This window comes from Dendrobates tinctorius, unplaced genomic scaffold (genome assembly GCF_039654945.1).
Source record: "Dendrobates tinctorius isolate UK_male_01 unplaced genomic scaffold, ASM3965494v1 ptg000016l, whole genome shotgun sequence".
Classification (NCBI taxonomy): Eukaryota; Metazoa; Chordata; class Amphibia; order Anura; family Dendrobatidae; genus Dendrobates; species Dendrobates tinctorius.
This window is the reverse complement of record NW_027361684.1, coordinates 78,741,525-78,760,143: the sequence shown is the minus strand read 5'-3', so window position 1 is coordinate 78,760,143 and position 18,619 is coordinate 78,741,525. Positions and strand designations below refer to the sequence as shown.

At 42.6% G+C, this 18,619-nt stretch overlaps 1 protein-coding gene across 1 annotated transcript in view; it reads left to right on the top strand.

Moving 5' to 3' along the window:
• The first annotated feature begins 889 nt into the window (after window positions 1-889).
• ANOS1 (anosmin 1) overlaps window positions 890-18,619 on the top strand; it is a 309,454-nt gene continuing 291,724 nt past the window's right edge. Inside the window, exon 1 of the mRNA XM_073565978.1 lies at window positions 890-1,244. Coding sequence (XP_073422079.1) covers window positions 1,044-1,244 — 201 coding nt within the window. The 5' untranslated portion in view covers window positions 890-1,043. The remainder of the gene's footprint in view (window positions 1,245-18,619) is intronic.

The window sequence follows — 18,619 nt, the reverse complement described above, 5'->3', positions numbered from 1 at the left end:
TTCAATCATCTAGACCCCTCAAAGTGACTTCAAAAGTGATGTGGTCCTTAAAAAAATGGTGTTGTGAAAATGAGAAATCACTATTCAACTTTTAACCATAACTTCCTAACAAAAAAAAAAAATTGGTTCCAAAACTGTGCTGATGTAAAGTAAACATGTGGGAAATGTTATTTATTAAGTATTTGGTGTGAAATATCTGTGTGATTTCAGGGCATGAAAATTCAATGTTGGAAAATTGCAAAATTTTGAAAATGTTTGCCGAATTTCTATTTTTTTTTCACAAATAAACGCAAGTCATATTAAAGAAATTTTTTCCGCTGTCATGAAGTACAATAGGTCACGAGAAAAAAATGTCAGAATCACCGGTGATCCATGCAAGCGTTCCAGAGTTATTACCTCATAAAGGGACAGTGGTCAGAATTGTAAAAATTGGCCCGGTCATGAATGTGCAAACCACCCTCGGGGGTAAAGAGGTTAATCCGAGGGTTCGCTCCGAATAAGCAATGCAAAAATCGGAAGCATACTGGGGTGACAATTGATTTTCGCTGTCAGAATGGAGAAGCTGGAGACTTTTTTTTTTATTTCTCCTCTCATGTGGCGTCTATAGGGACTTCTTCCTACAGCGGTGCCATTAGCTGTTTCGCCCATACGCAGTCCTTTTTGGTCCGGAGTATTCGTCCGTGACTATTCTTCCTCCCTTTCCTTTCATGTAGAACAGAATAACCTCAGCATCTTTTCACTTTTTGTCGCATGTCTCATTCAATCGTCCTCTTTTCAGGAGCCGAGCTGCTGTCACTCATCTCCCCACCCCAGCCAATAAGCCTGGGTGCTGTCAGCCCAGTACCACCCTGAGGAGGTGCAGCTGTTGGGAGAGGAGTGGTGAGAAGCAACAGCAGGAGGAGGAGGAGTGGGGAGGCTCACACCAAATAGAGTTGAATGATTGAACTTTTCTTTTTTAGTTTGTGCCTCTATCCCCTTCCCACTGAGTGCTCAGCACAGGGAAGCTCCACTAGCCTCTTCCCTTGATTGATCTCTTGTACACGATGAAGGATCTCGGCTGTTCCATCACCCTGCTCCTCTGGATTATGTTGCTGTGGGGCAGCTTCCCTGACACTAAGTCAGCTTCTCCATCTCGCAAGCAGGATGAGTCCTTCTCCACAATGAGTGTGTACAGAGCAAGATGCACATCCAGGTGCCTGAGCCTGCACATCACTCGCATCTCTGCCTTCTTCAAACACTTCCAGGTACAGTGTGAGCCTGGCTGACTCCACAGTGGGTGCGCTGCTTTGTGTGCTGTGCAGATGCAGCAGCATGTAGTGCCACAGAGATACTCATCTCCCAGTGCTGGAGGGTCAAAGTCAACCTGTAATGAGCTTTCTTCAATCACAGATGTAGCAGAGCTGAAATTGACATGTAACTGGGGCTGCAGCTCACAAGCCTCATGATAGCTGTGGTGGGTGTAGCTGCAGTCCTATGTAAAGTTCCCTTCGTGGCATTGTCACAGTATGATAAGTTGTATCAAATGACAAACTTTGCTCTGCTACATCTGCATACTACATGTGTTAGTCTCTGGTGGTGAGAGAATATCTTGCATGCCGTTTCATGCCATAAATGTGGTTGTTTATGAGATATATCATACTAATAGATATACACATATATTAGTACGATTGAGAGTTTGCACTATGCTAATTTATTTATATATATATATATATATATATTACAAGCTGTCATACATATCAACATATAGATAGATAAAATACATAGATGTAGAAGTGTTGACTGTGTCACGTGCATTGTTAATACGGTAGCTCTGCCTGCAGTCCTATGTAAGAGCATTGAAAAGGTGATGCAGTTACCTCCATCTGACAAACTCAGCGCTGCTGCATCTGAGTGACGCAACCTTGCTGTATGACATGCTCAGCAGCGTTTTCATGTAACGTCATTACAGCTAACTAGTCTAAACTATGCCATTACTGTACACAATGATGCTTGCAGGACACTGGCCTTGATTAACCTGCTATGAATGGATCAGAACTTGATAATGATTGGAAAATGCAGAAATGATGCTAATATTTGCCATAATATAGTGACCATGAGTGCAGGTGATTTACAGTGACAAGAAGTTGTTGATATCCACCAATTATGCTTGGGTGAGCCTAGATCTGATAATCCGTGATGCTTTTAAGCTGATATAAATGTGAGCTACAGATGTAGCTGTGCTGACTTTGTCACTGACACACATAACATCCCTTCATATTTAGTCACAATCTTATCTTAATGAGCTATTGTAATGCACAGATCATTCTCTGCTTCCAAGCAATGGAGTGACAAGTTCAGCTCTGCTACATCTCTGGCTTTTCCTGTCTTCCTTGATGTCACAACAAGCTGAATTGTACTTGTGCCATAAGGTGCTTGGGTTACACCAGTCTCCTAACACTACATTCATATCTGTCTGCAAAATTAGTGTTTCTAACATCAGCTTTGGGCACTGTGGGCTGTTTTCAGTGAGAGTAAAAAATTATGAAAATTCTGTAAATTTACCTAATTTTTTTTTTTTTTAAAAAAAGCCCTCGCTGGCCATAGACTTTACTGGAGTTTCTGAGAGTTTGTTTCTTTGGTGCTGAGCGTGTCTTCCGTCTGCTTCAGTCTGGCCATTATGATGTGGAAGTGAGTGGCACCTGTTGGGTATTACGGTGACAAACGCCACCTCGGAGGGTCCGCCGTCACAGCATGCTGAAGTAATAAATGCTGAGAGGGATGACTTCAGACATGATATGTTTACCCCATGCTTCGCTTTCAGCCTCAGGCTCCTCACAGATAAGCCAGCATTGACTTACATCTAAAAAGCACCATTTTCGTTGAAAAAAAATCTCTGCTCACCTATTAACCTATGAAATCCACATAATTATTAGTCGACCTTTAGAGGGCAATAGCTGCGAATCGGAGACCAGCGAGGTACATGTGTGATGCATTTATTCCGACAAGCTTGGGATATATCTTGGCCTGCTGTGGGGTAAAGCGTCTTGAACCACACACCATAAACATTGTTTTTTAATAAGTGCGACGGAGAGCGCAGATTTTTCTGTCAGCCGAGATGACATTCAAAAAAATATTCCGTGCGCTGAGGTATTTCTCTGAAATACTAGACAAGACGCAGGGCATTTCACTTAGTCTGAGGGCTCCCAATTATCCCCATGTGTTTCTTGGCCCAGGAGACGACTTTCTATTTACCTCACGTCTTCATGTTTGCCATTTGTGTAGGAGTTTTTGTGATTTAAGAAAAAGTTGCAAATCTGTAGCTGCTGAGGCTTGTCGAAAGAAATGTGTGAATCGCTTGTTTTTCTGGAGCTATATGGTCGGGTCACACTGAGGAGGTTGTCAACAGCAGCTCCAATTAGGAGGCGGAAATAATGAGTATAAAATCATACAGATTATTCCTTCCACTAATGATGTGACTTTATAATAGGCTATGCTTAGGGTTAGTGATTGGGTCAATTTCCGACATTTCCCATTTTCACACCCTGACCTTTAGGGCTCATTCAGACGTCCGCTTTTCCTCATATGAGCGCTATCCATGCTTGTCACGAATAGCGCTACTACATATGATAGTCTATGTGGCCATTCACATCTCTGGGATTTTTCATGAACCAAGAGGTCCGCGGAATATCTTGGAGACACGTCTGATTTTGATCTGAGGGTCAGATCAAAAGCTGCAATGGAAGGAAGTAGTTCCGTGAAAAAAACGGACCACATTTGGATGGCATCCCAATGCGGTCCAATTTTCACTGACTGTCAGAAAGGAGAAGGTGGACATTTTTTTTCACATTTCTCCATGGATGACACTCGGACCACAGTCTGAGCAAAGTCTGATCAGAATAATTGGTCCATTTTTCTCTTACGTGGAAAAATCGGACGCATGAATGAGCCCTTATGCTAAACATAGGAATGCAGAAAGTGGGTATTGGACATATGATGTTCTTCACACAGAATAGCTGGAAGTTACTCATGACAACATCATGAAATGTAAAATAGATTTTTTAAATTAAAAATTTTATTTTTTCTTGATCTTTTTTCTTAGGCCAGGATCACACTACCGTGTGTGATGTGAGAAACTTGCACGAGTCTCTCGCATCAACACCCGGCGCTGCCGCCAGCACTCAAAACTGGAGCTGCGGCTGCATGTATTTCTATGCAGCCGCAGCTCCGGTCCTGAGTGCTGGCGGCAGCGCCGGGTGTTGATGCGAGAGACTCGTGCAAGTTTCTCACATCACACACGGTAGTGTGATCCCGGAGTTATTCTGAGCATAAGCTGTTAATGGAGTTACCAATAAACAGTATTTATCACCTATCCTTCAGATGGGTGCTGAATGTTTGATCGCTGTGGGTTCAAATGCTGATACACCTGCTGATCACAAGAACAGGGAGCCCATGAACATTGAGCATGTGTGACCTCTTCTTCATTAAACGGATTGTTTGGTGACATTATATTAATGACCTCCCCAAACCCACTGCACTGATCAGCTGTCACACTTAGCGATGCACCAGCGATCCCGACCAGCGATATGACGCGGTCAGGATCCCTGGTGCATCGCTAAGTGGTCGCTAGTGAGCTGCCACACAGGCAGATCTCACCAGCGACATCGCAGGGGTCGGGGGTCGCTACTTACCTGTCACACTAGGCGATCCTGACGTCCTCCCGCCCGCGTCCACGCTCGTCGCTCGTCTCTCCACAGGAAGAGCCGCAGGAAGCTGACGACGAGAAACAGTCCAGGACGTTCTCACATGATCAGCGATAACCAGCGGGGGAGCGGGTCGTAGGTAAGTATCAGACACAGCGATATCGCTAGCAATATCGCTATAACGTCACAAGTTATAGTGATATTGCTAGCGATATCACTTAGTGTGACAGGCCCTTTACTGTGGTGGCCACTGGATGTGGACACCATTCACTGTGTAGTAAACACTGCTGTGTACTGCAGTGCAGGTTACTCCTTTGCTGCTCGATTAAAAGTGTTTACATCCATCACCGCTAAAGGAAATAAGATTTGATCATGGGGTGCCGGGTGTCAGGCCCATACCGATTTGATATTGATCATCTATTCCATGGATAGGTCATCAATATGTTGTGAGTGACCAGATGACTCTTCAACAGTCTATAGTTAATAGATGGTTAATGACCAGTTAGTGATCACTAACGTCTCAGTCACATGTGGGGCATTGGGACCCCAGTTCTGATGTTTTGTCTGGGTTCCAGAAGTTGCACCCAAGGCCATCATACATTTATCTCCTGTGGAAATGTCATATATGTTATTTATTGGACAACCGCTTTAAGGCTAGACTCACACATACACGAATCACGGTCTGAGTATGGACCATGATACACAGACTGGCCACAAGTCTTGTGGCTCGAGCCCAACAGTCTCTTAGGGTAGTTTCACATTTGTGTTTAAGGCCGCAGCGACGGCCTGCGCATGGCCGCCGCTAAGCCCCGCCCCCTGCCGCGCCTCCTCCGGTAGCTCCACCTATGGGCGCATGACGCTGTATGCGTCCTGCGTCCCCTATCTTTAGCACTGGGGACGCAGGCCGTGCGCAGGTATGCGCTTGGCAGCACATGCGTCCTTTTGATGCTGCGCCGACCGCACCAAATTGCAACAGGTTGCGTTTGGCACTTGGTGGCGCAGCGTCAAAAGGACGCATGCGCCGCCAAACGCATACTTGCGCACGGCCTGCGTCCCCAGTGCTAAAGATAGGGGACGCATGCAGCATCATGCGCCCGTAGGCGGAGCTACTGGAGGAGGCGCAGCAGGGGGCGGGGCTTAGTGGCGACCGTGCACAGGCCGTCGCTGCGGCCTTAAACGCAAATGTGAAACTAGCCTTATTTGTGTATGAGGCTGTTGAGTCCAGGTTTGGAGGAGCATGATTGGACCATGCATCATTGACCGCGACTAGAGTTGAGCGACTTTGGTCGGATCGGGTTTCATGAAACAAAATTTGAGTCGGAAGAAACTGGTCCGACTAGGGCAAAAAAAGTCGGAGTTTCGTCCAAAACCCGACCCCAATGCAAGTCAATGGGGAATATAAGTCGGCATTGAGTGGATGAATGTCATCCGCTCAATGCCGACTTTTATTCCCCATTGACTTGCATTGGGGTCGGGTTTCTGACAAAACTCCAACTTTTTTTGCCCTAGTCGGACCAGTTTCATCCGACTCAAATTTTGTTTCATGAAACCCGATCCGACCAAAGTCGCTCAACTCTAACCGCGACACAGCATGTGTGATTATAGCATAAGTGTGAGAACTTTAGAAAAAAGCTCTATCTCATCTTTCTAAATCCTAAGTGAAACATTTGGCGTAACTGGGGTCATACCTCAAATATCTATTTTTAGGCTTTCTTTTTGTGAAGAGAATATCATTGTCATTGGTATCAATGGTGGGCAAATGGCATAGAAGGTGGAAAAAAGCCCAATTATTCATGGATTGGACCAATAACATTGCCAGCTTATGATTAAAATGGAAACTTGTCCTATCCGATGAGCTAATGTAAAAATTTATTATAGATTTTGCAGCCAGGTACTGACTAGAATGACTTTACTCCATAATATTATGGCTTCATTTAAAAACAGTCCAATACTGAAGCGAGAGAGTATTATATGAACAGAAGAGGGCGCTGTGACTGAAGAACACAGACTGGAGGCTAGGTCCTAATAGTGTTCTAGATACTTTGGGATGGTTTTACTACAGCAGCCAGAGGTACAATGTTGGAGAATAGGAATGTATGAAATATTCACCTAAATGAGGAGGAACCACAACAAAAACATCCATGTAAATATGTTTTCTGGTGGTATCACAGATGTCGGTTATAACCAAAACCATTAATATTTCCAGGATTGTTCCTTTAATCTGGAATGACCCAAAACGTGATTTGGGTTGCTTCTTTCACTGTGTGATACTAGTATAATTTTCCACCACACCACCATTTCAGACCAGAATCAGAGATTATTACATTCTCAACTCCCTAATGACCAGGGTCTGAACAAACTTCAATGACCAGCCATGCATTTTTTTTCATTTTTGTCTTAAAATTTTCACAGTTTTAACTTTTTTATTACAATGATGTGACTAAAAGTCTTTTTTAAGTGTATGATAAATAGTATTATATTCGATGAAGCTAGATTGCAGGTGTGTAGAAAGCAGCAAAGTCAAAACACATATCTGCAGAGTAGGGTCCTACGCCCTCTACAGTTAAAAGGCAGTGGGTGGTTTCCAGATGGTTAATATTTTCGTTTTCCCTGTTTGTACTCTTTGGGCTGCATTCACATGTAACATAAATGCTGCATTTTTTTTTTTGCTCCTTTTTATGGACATGTTTTCTGCAGATATCCATACCAAAATATCTAATTACAGTCATCTTTTATTATTGCATCTGTGCTGCCGTTTTTTTAATGCATTTTCCCCTTTGTTTGATGCATATTTAGCGCCGATATGAAGCCAAGTTTATAATGCAGATTTTTAAGTGCAGAAAAGCTTTGATTCTGCCCTTAAAAACACATCTGTATTTCTTACAGGCTCCCCATAGAAGGCGTTTGAGAGAAAAAAAAATGCACCAAAAAACGTACAGTTCAACAGCACAGTGGGCATGAGAATTTACAAAATCACTTCACCTTTGCTTTAACCATTAAAATGGTTGTTCACTACTCGGACAACCCCTTCTTAATGCATATGTTTCCCGCTATTCAAATAACAACACTAAGATTTCGCTCACATGCAAGAGAATCGGGACGATCATTCTAATGAAAGTCAGCTCAAGCTCTGATCAGAGTTTTAGCCAAGTGTCATCTGAGTGTGATCCGCAGCACAGGTGCAGAAAACAAGGTGAACTTAAATTCTCCATCTTCTTTACTGTCTCTGTGCGCGTGCATCGGACTGCATTTGGATGTCATCTGAATGCATTCCGCTGTTTCGCATGCATCCCTAGACTTGTATGCGTGTGCATAATCCGATTTATCGCATGCTGCGATTGTTCTCTCATTCTGAATTGACATGAGAAACTAATTAGAGAAAACAAAAAGCAAAAAACACAAATAAAAAGTAAAAAATAAACTGCAAATAATGCATAAAGGTAATAATAATAATAATAATGGTATTTATTAAACAAAATTTTGATCAAAATAATGTACAAACCATCCCGCCACGTCACGGCAACCCTTGTGGGACAGTCCTACTCTAGTATTTAAAACCTTTTCACTTTCCAAGTGACGTGAATGTGAACAAGGATCGAGGGCGTGACCCACTAGTAAAAGCAAGAGAAAATAATTGCAGATGTGCTCTGCCCCATAGTATAACCTTGAGCCGAGACGGAGCTGTTCCAGCAGAGTCATCCCTGTGTTCAAGTAACACTGTGACGTCACTCTCGCTGCTTTTGGATATATCACGTACATGTGGAGGAAGAGGATGATTCGCAGGGTTCGTTTGAAGTCCCACTGCTAAGAAATCGCCAGAAGAGAAAGTGCCGGAATGGCATTGACACCGGAGGTGAGTATAAGCAGGCTCGGACTGGCCCATAGGGTAACAGGGCAATCACCCGGTGGGCCCCCAATCCTCTTATATGGGCAGTACTTTAGCAATAATTCACTTGACTCAATCATTACAGAAAAAAAATCAGCATCTCAGCACTCATTAACCAAACTATCCAGTTTATTATTATATAGGTAAATTTGTGAATGAGGGTCCGGCCCTTGGTACCCCAGTATAAGGGTATGTGCACACACTGCAGATTCACCTGCGGGTTTTTCCTGCGGAACCGCAGGTAAAACCGCAGGTAAAGTGACCTGCAGTTTTGCTGCGGTTTGGCCTGTGGTTTTGCCCTGCGGTTTGCCACCTGGACAATGGAATAGGTGGCAAACCGCAGCAGAATCCGCAGAAACAATTGACATGCTGCAGAAAAAAAAACGTAGCTTTTCCGCAGGTAAAAAACCGCAGCGTGAGCACTGCGGTTTTGAAAACCCATAGGCTAACATGGTAAAGTACCATGTCTGCGGAACTGCTGCAGTTCTGCAGGGCCAAAACCGCAGCAAAACCGCAGCGTGTGTACATGGCCTAATTATTGTTATTTTAACATGGGGAATCATACAAATTGAGGTAGTGCTATAGCAGTGGACAACCCCTTTAATACCAGCAGATTTTCTGCACAAAAAAAATGCAGCGGAATAAAACGCAGTATTTATGTGATATTGTGATATATGACTGAATAAATAGCCTAAAACATAAAATTATACCTTAGTAGATCTACATATTTTTTTTCCTATTCCTACTGTTTAAGAATATTGCTAAGCTGTATAATGTTTATGTAAAGATAACATTTAGTGTGATGTGATGAGGGGTCTGTGGGTTTCTGAAGGCAGCACATCTCCTCTGAATGACTGTCAGAAGGAAGAAATGAAATTGGAGCCGGACTTTACAATGCAGCGTGCTGACAATACAGCTGTGTTAGGGGTTTCAGCGCACAATTGTTGTCTGTGGTCAGTATTGTGACTAAACTTCCAAGTGACATGATGTGAAATACGGGCTGACATTCTCCCTCCAGCCATTTGCTTGTGGCCATTTGTAAAGCGCCAAACTGTTCAAGTGCAGCTCTATTCTGCTCCAGAAGCTGCTTAACTTAAATAACCTTCCTCGTAGTGAGCCATAGACTCCTGCCAGACAGGTCGAGTGAATCATAGGAAAGTTTCATCGATGATTTACATGTTCCTCTAGGAGGATACATCCATATCGTACAGATAAATAAACATCTGCTACAGTACGCTCCCCCTGGATTACAGGTGAATGGAGCCTCAATATGGAACAGAACCAGAGCACGTGTTCATCTCTATGAGATCTAAAGTGTGTCTGACCTTAGACCTACAGACTGGATCGCTGTTATGTAGGAGCAGAAGGAGAGAGAATCTATACAATGACTGTCATATTATTAACATATAAACCCCTTCTTCTATTAGGATGGATCCAATGGTTGTCCATGGCAATGTTTGGCACCAAAGAACAATGTGACAGAACAGTAGACCTTGAATTTCCCCAATTGGTCAAGTTGTGAGATTCTCCTATGGTTGACATTGATTAAAGGAATCTGTCACCAGGTTTTTGTCACCTAATGTGAGAATAATATTATGTAGGAACACAGACCCTGATTCCAGTGATGTGCCACTTACCTGGCTGCTTGCTGTGGTTTTGATAAAGTCCTTGTTTTATCAACAGGGGATTATCATTAGTGGATAAGTAAACCAGCTGCTAAATAGTCCTCCATATTCATGGGCTCTGTATAATCCCGTCCCCGCCACTGACTGCCAGCTTTCTGCCTTCGTACAGGTGCACACAGAAAGCTGCCAATCAGTGGTGTCAGTGGGTTATACAGGGCTCAGCATTCATAGAACTCATAGATCTGCAGCAGTTGAAAGTGTTTTTATCAGAACTTCAGAAAGCATCTCAGTAAGTGACACCTTGCTGGAATCAGGGTCTCTTTTCCTACAGCATGCTGCTCTCAGATTGGGTAGCAAAAATCTGGTAACAGATTCCTTTTAAATCACCCCAACACTGTAAGACCTGCTGGGAATGGGAAATAGATGCATGACTGATCATAAGGCAAAATGGGACATTTTGTGTAATGAATTATCAATAGTGTTGACTCCATTCCGATACTGCAAATATCGGGTATTGGCCGATATTCGCTGTATCGGAATTCCGATACCGAGTACCGATATTTTTACAATATCGAATACCGGAATCGGAAGTTCCCATAATGCAATGAGCCAGTTGTGTTAGCCATGTTAGCTAATGGCATGGCTGTGATTGGCTGCTGAAATGATGTCATCATGATGCGTGGTCTGTGCGGGCCTGCCGGGGGTCTGTGCGGGCCTGCCGGGGGTCTGTGCGGGCTGCTGGGGGTCTGTACGAGCCTGCCTGGGGTCTGTACGGGCCTGCCGGGGGTCTGTGCGGGCTGCCGGGGGTCTGTGCGGGCCTGCCGGGGGTTGTGTGTGTGTGTGCAGGCATCGTCCGATGGGACTACAAGTCCCATCGGGCTATGCCTGCTACAATGACAGTGATTGACACATTAGCCAATGATGGGACAGTAGTAGTCCCATCATCCGGCTAATGTGTTGAATGTAAAAGAAAAAACCATACATACTACATACATACTGCACATATACTAAATTCATATAGCATACATACATACTACATAATACATACATACTACATATATACTACATACATACAACATACATACAACATACATACAACATACATACTACATACAATACATTCATACAATACATACATATAGACATACAGTACATATAACATACAGTACATACTCACCATCACTTGTCACTTTGATCCCCGAAGCCAGTGTCATCTCACTGTAAAAAATATTAAAATAACAAACAACCGATATACTCCCTGATCTGCAGAAATCCACGAGTGTCCCATGACGATCTCCTGCAGTGCATCACTGGAATGTAACTATAGTTCACTGGTCTCACTTTATGGCAAAAGCTGCGTGGGAACTTTCTCACACAGCAATGCCAAAAGTGAGACTAGGGACTATTTTTTTACAGTGGCGGAGGAATACAGTGCGGAAGGATACCTACCTCCCATCATTGTATTCCTGGGGCCCCTAGAGAGCGGTCGCATCAGCTGATGCTGCTGTTCTCCATGGGAGATCGTCGTGGGACACTCGTGGATTTCTGCGGATCAGGGAGCATATCGGTTGTTTGTTATTTTAATCTTTTTTACAGATGACACTGGCTTGGGGGATCAAAGTGACAAGTGATGGTGAGTATGTACTCTATGTTATATGTACTGTATGTCTATATGTATGTATTGTATGAATGTATGAATGTATTGTATGTAGCATGTATGCAGTATGTATGTTGTATGTCTGTAGCATGTTGTATGTATGTAGTATACATGTAGTATGTATGTTATATGTCTGTAGCATGTTTTATGTATGTTGTATTTATGTAGTATGTATGTAGTATGTACTATGTATGTATGTTGTATGAATGTAGTATATATGTAGCATGTATGTTGTATGGATGTAGTATATATGTAGTATGTATGTAGTATGTATGTTGTATGAATGTAGTATGTATGTATGTTGTATGAATGTAGTATATATGAAGTATGTATGTAGTATGTATGTATGTTGTATGAATGTAGTATATATGTAGTATGTATGTGGTATGTATGTATGTTGTATGAATGTAGTATATATGTAGTATGTATGTATGTTGTATGAATGTAGTATATATGAAGTATGTATGTAGTATGTAGTATGTATGTTGTATATATGTAGTATGTATGTATGTAGTATGTATGTATGTTGTATGAATGTAGTATGTAGTATGTATGTATGATGTATGAATGTAGTATATATGAAGTATGTATGTAGTATGTATGTATGTATGAATGTTGTATGTATGTGGTATGTATGTATGTTGTATGAATGTTGTATATATGTAGTATGTATATAGTATGTATGTAGTATGTATGTAGTATTTTTTTTTTGTTTTTTTTTACATTCAACACATTAGCCGGATGATGGGACTGCCACTGTTCCATCATTGGCTAATGTGTCAATCACTGTCATTGTAGCAGGCATAGCCCGATGGGACTTGTAGTCCCATCCGACGATGCCTGCAAACATATAACCCCCGGCAGGCCTGCACAGACCCCCGGTAGGCCCGCACAGACCCCCGGTAGGCCCGCACAGACCCCCGGTAGGCCCGCACAGACCCCCAGCAGCCCCGCACAGACCCCCGGCAGCCCGCACAGACCCCCGGCAGGCCCGCACAGACCCCCGAGAGGCCCGTACAAACCCCGCCCACACACACAGACACGCACAGTGTCCACCCACGCACCGCCCACATTCTTCCCCCCTCCCGAACTGGATGTGCAAGGAAAGAAAGGGTTTATTTTCATTCTTATATTTGTGCCCCATTGACTTGCATGGGTTTCCGGTATCGGAATCGGCGATACCCGATACTTTTTGGGTATCGGTCCGATCCAATCCGATCCGATATTTCACGATATCGGATGGTATCGCTCAACACTACTTATCAATCATTTTGTACTGATACCTCACCTGTCAAAATATAATGCCCAAGTGCAGGAAAGGGCACAGACAGAGGAGGGCCCCTGGACAAGAACAGTAAATGGGCGCATTATAGACCAATAGCTTATCACAATGCCTCAAGTAGTGAAATATGTATACGTATGCATGTATGACAAGCAATAAATTAACATCCGTCCTTAGACTGCAGCTCTCCACACAGGTCATGACCTCATGTTATCCTGAGAAGGCAGTCTCCCGTCTCCAATCTCACCAGGAGGCTTTACTGAGAACCACACAGTGGTAACATTTCACACCTTCCAGCTCTTTTGATGGAGAGAGGCCAATTGCAGTCTGACACTATCAATCTATGAGAAAGGTCACACAAATAGTGTTCAAAGGAAAACAATGTATTCATTGGTAAAATAACCATGGTCCAGTCACAAACTGTTGTGCTCCATTTCATATTCCCCACTTCCTCGGGGACAGAATACCAGACTGCAAAGTTTGATATTTGTGTAAGTTTTCTCACTTTTATTTTATCACTTTTTTGCATATTTCTATGTCACCATTTCCATTTTTATATCCTTTTTATTGTAAGCACTGTACATTTTATATTAAACCTTAAAACTTTAATAAATCTGAACCTTGTTGCTCTAAAGAATCCATAGCCTTAGAGTGTGCGCCCCTAGTGATTGGCAGACAGGATCAGTAGTATTTCCAGGACTCATCACACGTGTGTTCGGTGAGTGGTGGCAGCGTGTATGAAGTGGGGTACGTGGTCTGTGTCAGGGTGTGATTTATGCTCCCACTGCAGAGTAGAACAGAGGTTGAATGCTGGACTGAGTGAGAGGAGATAGATTAACCCTTGCAGGTGCAACCCCAAGTCACGTGCTGAGAAGCGGGTACATGACAAATTGGTGGCATCGGTGGGATATACGAATATATCCTCCCTGGTAATTCGTGACACCCCACTTTAGGTGTTCGAGAGATGCCCCCTGCTACTGTGGAGAAGGAGGTGGACCCGCTTACCTTTTTCTCCAGTGTGGCTTCACAGTTTGCACTGATGGTATGTCCGTCCCTGACTGGGCATCTTCAGTTCCCTAGAAATATTGCTGGGTTAATTTTGCAGCCCCTTCAAACTTTTGTACATCAGCTGCCGCCTGCCACCTGTTTATCCTTATGATTGCTGGGGGTCCTGGCAGTTAGACCCCCTCTAATAGAAAAGTGTTGGAGTACTACATAGTGCACACGTGATAGAGCTGTATACGTGAATGATGAAGACTGCTTTCCTACATCTGCATCATCATGCTTCACAGTAGCTATTGACTTGATTGTGTGGATGTAGAATAGCTCCATGAATAAGCTCCACAATTTTCCCTTTTCAATCCAAAATGAGGACAAAATACAACCAAAACAAAGGAGTACAAATGATGACTTTGATCTGGCTGGGGTTGAGCTGTTGCAACACGTTGTGCGATTCGTGTGTACACAGCGACATACACTAAGTACAACGCAAATTGAATTGTCATTATGTTGCTGAAAATCCACAGGTTTAAATAATATTTGCTTTCTTTTTCTGCAAACATATAAAATTAGTATATGTTTCTTGAAGTTTTTCTTTTGCTTTGTTGGGGTAATTATTTTTCATTATCCCTTGAGTGATTGATTTTGTCATAATAGGGATTGAAATATTATAGGCATTTCGATTGTGTTTCTAGGTTGCATTGGGTTGGATATACTAACTGCTCCGCTCAGGCATGTAAAGTTGTCTCCAGGTACAATATTATTCAGGAAATAACTTGCCAAGTGTGAGGTGACCTAAACTTGGAGCAGGTATATTACTGACAGGACCATTAATGGAGACCTTTCAGGGGGTCAGAATACGAAGCTAAAATGCAGATGGTTTTATAAATACTGTCCAAATATTTAGTGAGATTATGAGGAAAGGTCATTTGTTTTTAAAATAGCTTTCTAAACACTTTGCTTTCCTTGTACTGATTGTGCCTAACCAGAGAGCCAAGTGCAATATGTTATTTTTCTCTAAAACGCTTGGGCGCTTCAGAGAAAAAAAATACTTGGAAGACCCATAGTCAGCCAGACTAGTCCGCCTCCGACATTGACTGACTCTTCCCAGAGCTGCTAGAGGTGATTGACAGGTCTCTCATTTGTACATCGCAAGAGAACTGTCAATCTCCAGCAACAGCGCAGGGAAGAGCCGGCCAGAGGTGGAAAAAGACTAGACTTGTCTCTGGCTATGGTCTGCAGTTGGTTCTTCAAAGTATATTTTATCTGAAACAGTGGAACATTTCAAAGAATAATATACCTGCTCGTGGTTTGTGCAGCTAGAATTGCCTGGTAGGTCCATTTTAAGGTGGGGTTTACATTTTCATTTGCGCATTACATCTGTCTTTTCCACTGAGAGATACAGACAAACAGAATGATGCAAACAGACAGCATTGGTTTTATGGTGTCTGTCTTGGTTACGTTTTGTGTCAGTTTTTAGAAAGGAATCAAGAGTTCCGCATGATGTACTTTTCCTTTCTTTCTAAAACTGACCCAAAACTGAAGCCAGATGGACCCCATAATAATCGGTGGGGTCCCTCTGATTCCATTGGCACCAGTAACCTAACAGGCTCATGTTGCATATGAATTTTGGTTATTCCTCCAAGTGGAGCAACAAACAGATTGTGCACTAAGCCTAAAGGGGTTAACCACTTTAAAAATTATTTTTACGAATGTACCGGAAATATGCTGATAAAATATTATTAACCAGAGTTGCACCAATGTCCTCATTTTCTAAATGCTACTCCCCTTGTTCAATTAATTGACATACCAGAGTATGGTCTCTGATGGAGAGGCATTTGGCTAGTCCATCCCTCAGGCGAGACCATTTAAAGGGAAGCTGTCACCAGAAAAAATGCTAATAAGCTGCAGATATGGGGTTAATAACATTATTAAACTGTCCGGCATTCGCACTTACCCAAACGCTGCAGAGAGAAAATCAATCAATTTTACGAGGTGGCGCCAGCACCGGTTTAGTCGCTACTCTGAGAATAGAGAGCGGTGGTTGTAACCGCACCCCCGGCCCTCACTGACCCTCGCTCGGCATATATGAACCGATAGGTTCGTATATAACTGATTGGTGGTCGTTTAACTGTGGTGGCTGGCAGGTGTAGATGCATCTTTTCTAAATGGAGACTGCTGATAGATAGTCTAGTCACATGCCCACCCATATAGTCTAGTCACATGCCCACCCATAAAAAATGATGTTCTCAGTAACAGATATGTGTACAAATGGAGAAAGCAACAACATGAAATAACCGCAAATTGATGCAAGATGTCTGATACTTCGGCCTTTACAATCAATATGACCACACCTGTAGTAATGTCCCATTATGAAAAAGAATGACTGTGCTGATGAAATGAGTTACCCCAGTATTACGTCCATATAGTCCTGATATTATTCTGCCATGCGATGCACAGGGGAGCTTTTTGGCTGCCCATTACTACCTCCAAAATAAAGCTATGATTAATGACTTAACTGAAATGTAATTAATGCGGAATTTAAAGAGATTAATGGTCCTATGTTTCATGGGACTAAATTAGTTGTAACACAATATAGATATGAACATTAATAAATGTACATTAATTTGGCTTATAAAGGACCCCCAACTGTACAAGTTTTAAAGTACCTGATGTAGAGTCATTGTTCTGCAATTGGCCTTTTTAGACACCAAGGTGCCGTAATTTTCTGCTAGTACACAGAGAGATAAATGAAGGAGAAAGTGGAGTAAGTAGGTTTAAAAAGGATTTTTTTTTATATAGATACAATTTTAAATAAAAGGTAGATAAAGTGCATAAAAGACAGGCAAGCAGTGCCAGCTATCAGAAGCTCGGTAAGCATATGATTAGTAGCAATACATAAATCATTAGCTCTCAGGTGAGAGATGCCCTATACTTCAACATCGGTATTAGTGAATGTAGCCAAGACACATCTAAAGGCCCCGTCACACACAGCGATCTCACTAGCGAGATCGCTGATTTTGTGACGCCACAGCAATCTCACCAGCGAGATCGCTGTGTGTGACGAGGATCAGCGACCGGCCCCCCCACCAGGTATCGCTAATCGTGCACTATCGTCCTGGGCCGTTTTTTGATCCCATCCATGTCGGATCGTTGGTGGGATCACTGGGACATCATTATGTGTAACGGGGCCTTTAGTCCACAGTGAATGGCGCCCCCTCCATCACACCATTTCCCTGCAAAGCTCTAGTTCTCAGACAGGTCTCTTCCATGTGTGTTCAAAAAGAAATGTTTGTCAATTACCTGTAGTGATGGGGGATATATCGGTGGGGGTGCTAAGTGATCATTTTGGACTATAATTTTTTGTACTCATTTTCATCCATCTTCTGTGTCCGTTTTTTACGTCCTTGTGACATCTGTGAGACGTTCGCGTGCTATCCATGTGTGATCTGTTTTTATACAACTACATAAATACATGTGCACGATCACATATACTTTCCTAGGTTTATAGCAGAAATCTTTCCATGAAAATTGGTTCCCACTCTGATGTCCTGTGTGTAGGATGCAATTTTTTTTTCCCTCACCCATAGCCTTGAATGTGTGAGTCTCATCCGACAAACAAATAAAAGTCGTCCATGCTGTGTTTTTTTTTCTCACACTCGGACTGAGAAAAAAATAATTCATCTGAACAGCACTATTGAATAACCCCTAAGACCCCTAACAACCCCTAAGGCAGACGAGCGTATAAATTGGATCTGTGCTATGTGATTTTTAATCGGACAGGACACTGATCCATGTTATTCAATAGTTTAGGGGAACTATTTTTTTCACAGTCCAACAGTCCATCAGAAAAAAGATTGCAGCATATACTACTTTCTTCTGAGAAAGTGAGAGAAAAAAATCGGATCCCACACGGACCATCTTTGGCTTCTGATTTTTAGTAATAGATTTTTATTATAAACCTAGGAAACTGCATGTAATCATGTACATGATTTATTGTGTTTGTGTGAGAATAGACTGTGCATGGATGTCACATGGACATCATATGGATGTAGAAAACAGACACATGAATGGCACATGGACATCACATAGATGTAGAGAATGGACACATGGACGTCACATGAACATTTAATGGATGTAGAAAACGGACACATGGATGGCACGTGAATGGAAATCTGAGAAAAAAATTGTCCGATTTTACATACTTTCCTCTGTAGAAATCCTTAAACTATGTTTACTCTGAAACACCAGAGTAAAACATACTTGGCTGGTGGTTCTGGTACGTGCCGATCCTTGGTTTGTCATGAATCGACTGACCGGACCTCCTTTAGAAATCCCACTATTTTATAGACTGGGAACAATTAATCTACCATGTCACTGGAATATGCTAGTGATAATCTCTATCCAAATCCAATCTCCCACACTTCATATTGTAAATTATGACTTTGCCTACCTCGACCAGCAAATTGTACATCGAGTGAAGACGAAATC